This window comes from Caretta caretta, chromosome 1, assembly GCF_965140235.1.
Source record: "Caretta caretta isolate rCarCar2 chromosome 1, rCarCar1.hap1, whole genome shotgun sequence".
Taxonomy (NCBI): Eukaryota; Metazoa; Chordata; order Testudines; family Cheloniidae; genus Caretta; species Caretta caretta.
This window is the reverse complement of record NC_134206.1, coordinates 330,716,485-330,729,224: the sequence shown is the minus strand read 5'-3', so window position 1 is coordinate 330,729,224 and position 12,740 is coordinate 330,716,485. Positions and strand designations below refer to the sequence as shown.

The following is a 12,740-nucleotide window of genomic DNA, read 5'->3' as shown; positions in this document are numbered from 1 at the left end:
TACCCCAAAATACAACTTGGGAAGGCTACAGAGTAACAAAATGTCTGGAAGTGCTGGTGATCTTGGAGAACCTGGTTCTTTCAGAACAACGCCCGCAAAGACACTGACATTGGTGTACTTTAAGGCCCTATCTATACTGGCAGTGGTATGTAGGGTGTGTTAAGGTACATGCTGTAGTAAAGCAGGCTGTGTCCACACTGCAGCATGTAGCTACACACAGCAATGAAAAGCTGTGGCAGGGAGGAGGCAGAGGGAAGTTGCCAGAGACTTTCCCTGTTGCTACCCACTGTGACAGGAAAAAACTCTGGCAGCTCTCTGCAGCGGGGAAAAGCTCCAGCAGCAGGACGAGAGACAATGGACCATGGAAAGGCTCTAGCAGCAGGATGTTAGACTGCTAAAAATATCAGTGTAGACAAGGGAAGCACTGTTTGGGTGTGTAAAGAGCTGTGTAGGATATATACTCTGAAGTTGTGGTGTGCCTTTACACATGTAAGTACTGCCTCATTGTCTTCACTGCTATATACACACACCTGTGCTAGGGGTGTGTGCTGCATATGTACGTTACACACCATCATAAGCGTAGACATAGCCTAAACCAGGTATCTCAAACTCAAATCACCACGAGGGCCACCTGAGGACTAGTACATTGGCTCGAGGGCTGCATCACTGAAAACTTTTCATACAACGATACAAAAGTATAGTCAAAAATGAAAAAAAGGAAGAGTAATATAGTATGCTATTAAAAGTCAATGTATTAACTTTTTAAAAACTGTAATGTGAAGAGGAGTTTTAACAAAATATAAACACCTGTAACTATTCCTTATGTGGTCAGTAACACTGATGACGATCTACACTAACAGTCTATCAACATAGCTGTAATGGCATGAACTTTTTAAAGTAACTATTCATGCAAAATATGTTGCCACTTTTAACAAACATTCTTCCCAACTACTCACAAACAATCAATCATACATGCTGAACTTCATACCTCAGGCTGCTCATCTAGTCCATGAGGCCCTGCCCCACTTCTTACCATCCCTTCCCTGCCCCCATTCCAACCTCTTCCCCAAAGTCCCCACCCCAACTCCGCCCCTCCCTGCCCCTATTCCAACCCCTTCTACAAATCCCCGCCCCAGCCCCTCCTCTTTTCCGCCTCCTTCCCCAAGCGCACCACATCCCTGCTACTCTCCCCCTTCCTGGAAATGGAAAGTCCTAAGCGGCGCCAAACAGGTGTTTGGTGGCGGGAAGCACTGGGAGGCAGGCGGAGGAGCGGAGACACGGTGCGCTCAGGGAGGGAAAGAAGGGGGGTGGGGGGAACGGAGCTTGGCTGCCAATGGAGTCAGCGCCTATGGAGGGCTGCAGGAAATAACTTCATGGGCCGCCGCGTGTTTGAGACCCCTGGCCTAAACCAAGGAACAGCTGGGCTGGCAAAGACTGGTAACAATAAGACCAAGTTGAAGCTGAGGAATGACCCCGAATGTGAATATGAATATGAAGAGCCAGGGGTTCTCAAGAAATTTTTTGGTGGCCTCAGAGTGTGGCCACCAACTCTTGCTGGTGGCTGCTCTGACAATTTTTCCTAAAATACTTTATTAACTTTAGAACAATAAATATGCACATATACATGTCTAAATCATAATTTACGTAGGTTTTTATTGCACTCAATAATAAAAATAATGTACAGTTGTCTCTATTCTTTAGTGGACCAAAACACAATATAAACAAATAATTTGCTTTGCATGGTCTTGTCTTTTTGTTGTTTCTTTTGCCCCCCCGCACCTCCCTTTTTTTTTAAAAAAAGACTGGCTAGCTCATAAGTCTGTTTCTATGAAAAGTGTATGTTTGTTAATACTGCTTTGCCTCCCCAATGACAACCCAGGAGCCTGTGGCTGCACAAAAAGCTCCTGGTGGCTGCATGCGGCCACAGTGGTTGCATTTGAGAAACACTGGCCTATAAAAACACTTGAACAATGGCGTAATACTCCCTCTAATTGAAGAAATTTAAAAAGAATACTGAAAGAGTATAGCTTACTAGTTTGCCTTGTAATAAAATTACAGCTAACTGTTTAAAGCTAGATCTTTTCACAGAATGGCTTTCCTACTATTCATTTGGATTGCTACTCACTCACTGGTCAAATCTTCAGTGTTACTAAACAGAAAGTGAACTACATTACTAAAATGACCTTTAAATCTGGTTAGTTGCAGGGACAGAGTGGAGTGAAATTTAAAAAAAAAAGATAAAGGATTTTCTTTTCATGGAGTAAAAACCACTGGGAGCACTCTTTCTTTTTTTTAAATGCACAAATGAACATTTTCTGTGCAAAAACAAACATCTGCAGAAAAGTAAAGATAGCACATCTGGTATAATACCATTCTATTGTAAGTTTACTTATTTTATTCTTGATCTGAAATTTAAGCAAAGTGTAACTATAAATAGAACAAAAGATAGTAAATAGTAAAACTAAAAGCTAAACTGCAATCTCCATTTTTGTTAAAATGCAAATTGCAAAATTTTGTTAAAATGCAAAATTTGTTAATATGCAAATTAAAATATTCAGTTTATATTGGAAAGTTATTTTTTCATTTTTTTTTTAAGTTCTAACAACACAGCTACTGTATTTGTTTAAAAATAACTGTTTAGGAAGTATACGCAAATCATAAGAACCAAAATTACAATATTAATCATTAGAAAACAGAATATATATTTTAGAGAAACTGATGAATTTTAAACACTTAAAGCCCATATTCTCTAAATATGCATGTGAATGTATACAAACATTCATTTACAGTCCCATAAACTATGTAAACTAAGAATGTCTCTAAAAAAGTCCTGTTTGATCTGTGTCTAATTCAAAGATTAGTTTCCTAAATCTGCACTGCAGTAATGAAGTATAATAGCTCTGCTCATCATGTGATTCATGAATTGTATGACTGTCTTACACTTATCTATTAATAGATATTGCCCTTAAAACAAAAAATTAACCTAAAATAAAATATGTTAAAGTTATGCTGAGTTAGAAGCAAGTTAAAAGCTGTGGTGCCTTATAGGAGTTGTACTTTTGGTGCTTCATGACCCCCATATTCCCTCTATGGACTAGGCTCCCTAGCTGGACTACATCTCCCATGATAAAATTTTCCATGTTTTAAAGGATTTAAATCAGAACTTTGCTACTAATTCAGCATTTAATTTCTGTTATTTTCATTTAAAGTAAGTTTCTCTCCCCAGTTCTAACTCCTGAACACTTCATAAAGCTGTTAGGACTGCAGGTTGCAAGTACTCCATTAGATAATAAAAATAATTACAGGACACCAACCTGATGAAATGGGTCATCTCTATATTCTTTTTTCACACAAGGATTAACTTGAGGGTTTTCTACATCTGTCTCACTGGTACAGGAAGACCGGCACTCTGCACAGTGCAACAGATCTTCCCATAGCACATCTTCTGTTTCCGATTCAGGCCTTGTGCTCTCAGAATCCTGTCTGGAACTTGAACAGCGTGAACTGCAACTAGTACCTGATTTAGGGGTATCCTGCAATTAAGATATACACTGGCATTAATTCAGTTTACATACTCTACCCTGTTTATTTAAAATGCCAATTACTAAAGTCAACTATAATAAATCCACTCACTTTAATTTTCCAGTTTCACTGGAAATATAACAACAAACAGTACAGGTTTCAGAGCAGCAGCCATGTTAGTCTGTATCCATAAAAAGAACAGGACTAACAAATTTATTTGAGCATAAGCTTTCGTGAGCTACAGCCCACTTCATCGGATGCATAGAATGGAACATATAGTAAGAAGATAGATAGATAGATAGATAGATAGATAGATATACACACACACACACACATACAAAGAACATGAAAAGGTGGAGTAAGAGGCTAATTAATTAAGATGAGCTATTATCAACAGGAGAAAAAAAAGTTTTGTAGTGATAATCAAGATGGCCCATTTAGACAGTTGACAAGGTGTGAGGATACTTAATGTAGGGAAATAGATTCAATATGTGTAATGACCCAGCCACTCCCAGTCTCTATTCAAACCCAAGTTAATGGTATCTAGTTTGCATATTAATTCAAGCTCAGCAGTTTCTTGTTTGAGTCTGGTTTTGAAGCTTTTCTGTTGCAAAATTGCCACCTTTAAATCTGTTACTGAGTGGCCCAAGAGGCTGAAGTGCTCTCCTACTGGTTTTTGAATGTTATGATTCTTGATGCCAGATTTGTATCCATTTATTCTTTTGTGTAGAGACTGTCCGGTTTGGCCAATGTACGTGGCAGAGGGGCATTGCTTGCACATGATGGCATATATCACATTGGTAGATGTGCAGGTGAACGAGCCCCTGATGGCATGGCTAATGTGATTAGGTTCTATGATGGTATCACTTGAATAAATATGTGGACCGAGTTGGCATCGGGCTTTGTTGCAAGGATAGGTTCCTGGGTTAGTGTTTTTGTTGTGTGGGGTGTGGTTGCTGGAGAGTATTTGCTTCAGGTTGGGGGGCTGTCTGTAAGCGAGGACTGGTCTATCTCCCAAGATCTGTGAGAGTGAGGGATCGTTTTTCAGGACAGGTTGTAGAGCTTTGATGATGCGCTGGAGAGGTTTTAGTTGGGGGCTGAAGGTGACCGTTAGTGGCGTTGTGTTATTTTCTTTTTTGGGCCTGTCCTGTAGTAGGTGACTTCTGGGTACCCTTCTGGCTCTGTCAATCTGTTTTTTCACTTCAGCAGGTGGGTATTGTAGTTTTAAGAATGCTTGATAGAGATCTTGTAGGTGTTTGTCTCTGTCTGAGGGATTGGACCAAATGCGGTTGTATCTTAGAGCTTGGCTGTAGACAATGGACTGTCTGGTATGTCCTGGATGGAAGCTGTAGGTAAGTATAGTGGTCCGTAGGTTTCCAGTATAGGGTCGTGTTTATGTGACCATCGCTTATTAGCACAGTAGTGTCCAGGAAATGGACCGGTTGTGTGGACTGGTCTAGGCTGAGGTTGATGGTGGGATGGAAAGTGTTGAAATCATGGTGCAATTCATAGATATTAAGGTCAGAAGGGACCATTATGATCATCTAGTCCAGCCTCAAGGGCTTCTTTTCCATGCGTCCAGACGATGAAGATGTCTTCAATGTAGCGCAAGTAGAGTAGGAGTGTTAGGGGACGAGAGCTAAGGAAGCGTTGTTCTAAGTCAGCCATAAACAGTACAAGTATTATTAAGAACTGAAGTTACTCAGTTCCAATTTCACTGTTGCCTTTGTAGGCTACATTACACACTACAGTTTAAATATTCCAGTCTACCTCTTCCACATAAGTATTCTAAATGTGAAAGAGAAAATATTTTGAGTTAATCACTTGAGTTAACTGTGATTATAATATAATTCCAGCTATAATTCCAGCTGATTCTTTCAAATGTCCTTTACCACCACAGGCTGGATTTATAGGAGCAGTGGTTCTTCAAGTAGATGCAGCCATGTATTCCACTAACTGGAAATTGAGGCTTGAGTTATGTACATAAAATTAACATAGAAATATGACTGAGAATCAAGAAACCTTCATTCATACCAATATTTTAACAGAAAAAAGAAAAAATTTAGATGGACTTTTTTTTGTCAGCATTTGCTGATTCATCGAAATCAAAACATTTCAGGGTACCATGTCAATTTTGATGAAATTTCCCCTGAAACCAGGGGTTGTAGATGAAGGCTGCACATTGAGTGGATGTTTTCAGAGAACTATCCACAATGACTCCAAGATCTCCTTCTTGAGTGGTAACAGCTAATTTAGATCCCATCATTTGATACATATAATTGGGATTATGTTTTCCAATGCAGATTACTTTGCATTTATCAATATTGAATTTCATCTGCTATTTTGTTCCCCAGTCCCTATTCTTGAGAGATCCTTTTGTAGCTCTTTGCAGTCTGCCTGGGACTTAACTATCTCAAATAGTTTTGTATCATCTGTGCATTTTGTCACTGCACTGTTTACCCCTTTTTCCGGATCATTTATGAATATGTTGACTATGACTGGTCCCAGTACAGACCCCTGGGGGACACCACTATTCACCTCTCTCCAGTCTGAAAACTGACCATTTATTCCTATCCTTTGTTTCCTATCTTTTAACAAAGTTACCAATCCATGAGAAGATCTTCCCTTTTATCCCATGACAGCTTACTTTGCTTAAGAGCCTTTGGTAAGGGACCTTGTCAAATCTTTCTGAAAATCTAAGTACACTATATCCATTGGATCCCCCTTGTCCACATGCTTGTTGACCCCTCAAAGAATTCTATTAGAAAGGTGAGGCATGATTTCCCTTTACAAAAAACATGTTGACTATTCCCCAACAAATTATGTTCATCTACATGTCAGATAATTTTGTTCTTTACTATAGTTTCAACCAGTTAGCCTGACTTCAGTACCGGGCAAACGGGCCTGTAATTCCCAGGATCACCTCTGGAGCCCTTTTTAAAAATTGGCATCACATTAGCTATCCTCCAGTCATTTGGTACAGAAATTGATTTAAATGATAGGTTACAGACTACAGTTAGTAGTTCTGGCAATTTCACATCTGAGTTCCTTCAGAGCTCTTGGGTCAATACCATCTGGTCCTGGTGACTTATTACTGTTTAGTGAATCAATTTGTTCCAAAACCTCCTCAATGACACCTCAATCTGGGACAGTTCCTCAGATTTGTCACCTAAAGAAATGAAACTTGCTACCATGGTATTGAAGAAGACTGATCTTCTCTGAATTGGAGAACGAAATGTTAATAATGCTGCCAGATGCACTTTCAACAAACTGAACACAAGCCCCAATGACTGAAGGTGCAGCAGGTAGTCCAAAATGTCCTGGATAGAAGCCAGTGTTGGTTGGATTCCACAGGCTAATGACCACACTGAAAATCACTTCCATTTCACTGAACAGGCCATCCTGGTGGATGGTTTTCCACTGTTAAGGAGGACTTGTTGAACAGTCAAACACTGCTCTCCTTCCTCATTTACTTACAGTAGAACCCCATTTATCTGAGCCTCTGTTATCCGGCTCTCCGTGTTAACTGAACTATAGTTATATTTAATTGAGGCCAACAGCAGCGGAGCTTGGGTGGTCTGCTCTGGGTGGCTAGTAGTTTGGTTAACACAGAGAGCCAGATAATGGAGAGCTGGATAAACGGGATTCTACTGTATATCAATAAAACACTGTGTTCAACTGATAGCTATATATATTGTGGCTATGAAAACTGAAGTTCAGTGTTCCATTTTAATTGCATTAAAAAAGCAGATATTTATTTATTTTTAAATCAGCAAATTTTGGATTTTTATCACGGAAAACTAGAATCCCTGCTTCTGAGTAAGTAGGTTGGGACAGGGAAGAAGCAGTACGGAAAGTTGAATACACAGTGAAAGAAGGTCAGAGAGCTGGCATTATTTCAGCCACACTGGGGTAATGAGAATAAGCTTGAGTTTAAGGTCCAATCCAGCTTGAGTTTAAGGATGAGCTGAGGGATGATTGGCACTGAGGGAAAGACGTACAAGAGAGCTGACCACCAGCTTGGACTGACGCCCCCCTTGAAAACAGAACAGACGACATTTCCTGTTGTCCCTTGGAATGCCTTGGCAAACATGCTCTAGATGAATCCACCATTACAAGGACCCCAGAACCACCAGAGGTACACAAACCAGTCTGTCTAGAGGATGAAAAGTAGAATGGTAGATCATCCTGAGCTACATCTGAAAGGAGTGAAGGCACAGCCTTGGAAACCGGACCACCTGCATGTAAGAGGATATGTAGTCCAAGAGCCTCAGTCATGTCCAAACTGTCATGGAAGGCTGAGACAGAAAACTAAGGCAAAGAGGGTGAATTATCTGAAAATGGTCTGTTGGCAGAAATGCTTTTGACATCAAGGAATCTAATATAGCCTTAATAAACTTGATTTTTTGAGTAGGAGTCAAAGTTGACTTTCCAGTGTTTAGGATTCAGAGGAACAGCCGTGTTAGTCTGTATTCGCAAAAAGAAAAGGAGTACTTGTGGCACCTTAGAGACTAACCAATTTATTTGAGCATGAGCTTTCGTGAGCTACAGAAGTGAGCTGTAGCTCACGAAAGCTCATGCTCAAATAAATTGGTTAGTCTCTAAGGTGCCACAAGTACTCCTTTTCTTTTTGCAGTGTTTAGGATGAGACTCAGATGGTCAAGCAAGCATAACGTGGCACTGATGTGAGCAAGAACTTCATCTCTGGATTGGCCCCTCAGTCAAGTGTCATCCAGATATGGGAAGATGTAAATTTCCTTCTTCTTAATATTTGTTGTAACAATGACTATGCATCTGGTAAAAAACAGGGGGACAAAACAGTTGAACGGAAACACTGTGTACTGAAAGAGGCATTCCATCAAGGTGAACTGAAGGAGCTTTCTAAACCACTGCATGAAAGTAGGCGTCCTGAAGGTTTAGAGCAGCAAGCCAGTTGTTCTGAGACACTGAGGGAGAATAGTCTATAGAGTAACCATTTGGAACCTCATGTACCCAATATATTTGTTGAGGCTGCAAAGGTAGAGGATGGCTCTTACTCCTTCCTTGGATTTCGGTATTAGGAAGTACCAGGAATAGAAGCTGTGATCCTGGTGTTCTGATGGAACCTCCTCCTTCACTCCCAAAGCCAGCAGAGCGCAGACCTGCTTCAGGAGCAGTATCTCATGAGTGGGGTCCTTGAAGAGAGGCAGGGAGGGAGGTTGTGGAGAGGAATTAGATGGCATAACCCAGTCTGATGGTGCTTAGCACCTAGCTGTCAGTGATAATCGAGGCCCAAGCATTGTGAAAGCAGGCCAGCCTGTCCCCAAAAGCAGCGAGATGAGGAGAGAGGAGCAACGATTGGAACAGTGGTCTGGACAAAGAAGTCTGCTGCTGCTGTTGAATGCCGTAGTGATGCTTCCCCACCACTGGTGTATACACCCCTAAAGACTGCAGCGTAGCCCTCTACCAGCTCATCAGCTTTGTCTAAAAACAGCATTTGGCTGCCAAAGGGCAAATTCTTAATGGCTTGCAGGACATTGCAGAATTCAGGCATTGCTCCAGTCAGGAAGTCCTCCTCATCGTGACCATGGAGGCCACCACCCTGGCATAGGTGTCTGCAGCATTCAGCACAGATTGCAAGGACGTCTTAGTCACCAAGCAGCCTTCAGTGACAAATACCCAAAATTCCTCTCACGAGGCTTTGGGCAGCTAGTCTGCGAATTTTGATATAGCGGTCCACTCAACAAAACTGTACATGGACAGCAAGGCTTGCTGGTTAGCAATTCGCATCTGTAATGAAGAGGAGGTGTCCTGCCCAGGAGGTCCACTCATTTAGAATCCCTATCCTTGGGCATGGACCTAAACCTGCCCTGCCGAGGTCTATCATTCACCACAGTTGGAACTAGGAAATTTGGGGCCAAATGGGAGTAAAACCCCTCAAATCCTGGCACGGGAATGAAATAGCTCTTTTCCATCACTTAGCTGCAGGCAACACTGAAGCCAATGTGATCCAGAGGGCCTTAGCCGGTTAAGATAATTAACCGCATAATTGATACGGAGAGTGTCTGTCCCAGGTCAGATGGCTGCAAGACATCCACTAATTTATGGGTGTTCTCTTGGAAGAGCTCCACTTGGATACTGAGGGAAGCAGTTACACTGCAAAAGGTCTTAGTACACTTAAAATCCTTCAGTACAGAAGGAGCAGCACAGAATTATCCAGAGATGAAGGAGAGGCCCTTCACTGAGCCAAAGCAGGATCCTGTTCCAGGGCTGACGACTCTGGAGGCTTCACAAGGAGGACTGCCAGTGCCTGGGCCTGAGGCGGATCGATGGTCACCACTGCAGACCTGGCCAGTGATCTCGCCTTCAAGCGAGATTAAGAGCAGGATCTCTGCAACCGAGGAGCATCTCAGCGATTCCATGGAAGTCCATTGATGGCCAGTAGACATGGGGCCAAGGGCCTCAATCCCAATCACAAGATGAGCGTCAATCCTGCTACCCATTTCTTCAGAGAAGCGCCTTCCCTGGAACATGAAGCAGCAGCACTCTCAGAATCAGAGGGTGATCTTCAACCAGATGCCTGCTTCAGTACGGAGGCCCTCAACATGGCCTATTCAAGCATGTGCTGTTTCAGGCAAAGGTCCCGAGCCACTTGAGTCCATTTTTTTTTAACAATCTGCAGATCGCACAATGCTCTTTAACATGGGCCTTGCCAAGACAGAGTGGTGGGAATCATTGTTGGAGATTACTGTCCCACATGAAGGACAATGTTTAAACCCAGTGAGGGAATCACCAAGGAAAACAAACTAATATGACGAATATTAATCTAACAGTAGGGCCATGTTTACACTATAAACTTACACTGGTATAACTACGTTGCTCAGAGCTGTGAAAAATCCACATCTCTGAGCGATGCAGTTATACCAACCTAACCTCTGGTGTAGACAGCACCGTCAACAGGAGGCCTTCTCCCGTTGACATAGCTACCACCTCTTGCGGAGGTGGATTGACTACGCTGACAGAAAACACTCTCCCAATGGCATAGTAGTGTCTTCACTGAAGCAGCACAGCAGCACCAACACAGTTGCACTTCTACAGCATTTTAAGTGTAGACCTGTCCTCAGGGTACTACTAAGTATCAAAAACAAGGGAAAAACTAAACTAGTTGATAGGTTGTGAGGTTAAGACCACACTGAGCTCTGACTGCAGCCACAGGTGGTAAGAAGGAACTGAGAGGTGTCCAGGCAGTGCTGCCTCATGTAGCATGGGGGGGGGCAATGGCCATGAGGCATGAGCATCACCCCTCTACACGTGCAGCTAGGCAAACTTCTCCAGATCCAGTTAGTGGAATACATGGCTGCATCTACTTGAAGAACCACTGCTCCTATAAATCCAGCCTGTGGTGGTAAAGGACATTTGAAAGAATCAGCTGGAATTATAGCTGTCAACTAATCACAGTTACCTCAAGTGATTAACTCAAAACAAACTAACTTGATTAACAAAAATTACCGGGATTAATCGCAGTTTGAATAGCACTGTTCAACACTAGAATACAAAGTGTACAGTGCTCACTTTAAATCATTTTTATTACAAATATTTGTACTGTAAAAATGATAAAAAATAGTATTTTTGAATTCACTTAGACAAGTACTGTAGTGCAAGCTCTTTATCGTGAAAGTGCAATTTACGAATGTAGACTTTTTTTAATCTAACTGCACTCAAAAACAAAACAACGTAGAACTTTAGAGCCTACAAGTCCACTCAGTCCTACTTTTTGTTCTGTCAATCACTAAGACAAACAAGTTTGTTTACATTTACAGGAGATAATGCTACCTGCTTCTTATTTACAATGTTACCTGAAAGTGAAAACAGGAGCTCCCACAGCACTTCTGTAGCTGGCATTGCAAGTTATTTACAGGCCAGATATGCTAAACATTAGTATGTCCCTTCGGACACCATTCTAGAGGATGTGCTTCCATGCTGATGGTGCTCCTTAAAAAAATGTGTTTATTAAATTTGTAACTGAATTCCTTGGTGGAGAATTCCATGGTTTTACCCCCATTCTGCCATATACTTCGTGTTATGGCAATCTCGGATGATGACCCAGCATATGTTGTTCGATTTAAGAACACTTTAATTGCAGATTTGACAAAATGCAAAGAAGGTACCAATATAAGATTTCTAGAGATAGCTACAGCACTCAGCCCAACATTTAAGAATCTGAAGTGCTTCCCAAAATCTGAGAGGGAGAAGGTGTGAAACATGGTGTCAGAAATTTTAAAAGAGCAACACTACAATTTGATACTACAGAACCCAAGCCACCGAAAAAGAAAATCAACTTTCTGTTGGTGGCATCTGACTCAGATGAGGAATATGAACATGTGTCAGTCCATACTGCTTTGGACAATTGAGCAGAACCCATCATCAGCATGGAAGCATGTCCTCTGGAACAGTGATCGAAGCATGAAGGGGCATACATGTTTAACATATCTGGCATGTAAATAACTTGCAATGCCAGCTACAACAGTGCCATGCAAACACCTGATCTCCCTTTCAGGTGACATTGTAGATAAGAAGCAGACAGCATTACCTCCTGTAAATGTAAACAAACTTGTTTGTCACAGCAATTGGCTGAACAAGAAGTAGGACTTAGTGGACGTCCAGGCTCTAAAGTTTTACATTGTTTTATTTTTGAGTGCAGTTATGTAAAAAAAATAAAATAAATAAAAATCTATATTTGTAAGTTACACTTTCATGATAAAGAGCTTGCACTACAGTACTCGTGTGAGGTGACTTGAAAAATACCATCTCTTCTGTTTATTTTTTACAGTGCAAATATGTGTAATAAAAATAAAGTGAGAACTGTACACTTTGTATTGTGTTGTAATTGAAATCAATATATTTGAAAAATGTAGAAAACATCCAAAAATATTTAAATAAATGGTATTCTATTATTGTTTGACAGTGTTATTAAAACTGCGATTAATCACAATTAATTTTTTTAACTGTTTGACAGTCCTAGCTAGAATACTAAGTATTCACTAGTTTGCTTTAAAGCCTGCACGCCTTTAACAAAAGGATACAAGTTGTCACCTGAGAATTCTATTTCCATTTGGTTCCCCACATCTGAATTTCATTTCTATGAAGGACTCCACCAATAAGGGAGTGCTGGGTTGCTGCTCTGCTCTTTGACTTCACTAGCTCTTTAAATCAAAATATTGGAACTTCTTTTGTTGCCA

At 41.2% G+C, this 12,740-nt stretch overlaps 1 protein-coding gene across 8 annotated transcripts in view; it reads right to left on the bottom strand.

The window, feature by feature from the left end:
- PHTF2 (putative homeodomain transcription factor 2) overlaps positions 1-12,740 on the bottom strand; it is a 183,572-nt gene that overhangs the window by 43,692 nt on the left and 127,140 nt on the right. For all 8 annotated transcript variants that reach the window (XR_007354677.2, XM_048836464.2, XM_048836468.2 and 5 more), the window contains one exon: positions 3,315-3,533. Coding sequence is in view for 7 of the 8 variants with exons in the window: in XM_048836464.2 (XP_048692421.1) it covers positions 3,315-3,533 (219 nt within the window). In the remaining variant the exon portion in view is untranslated. The remainder of the gene's footprint in view (positions 1-3,314; positions 3,534-12,740) is intronic.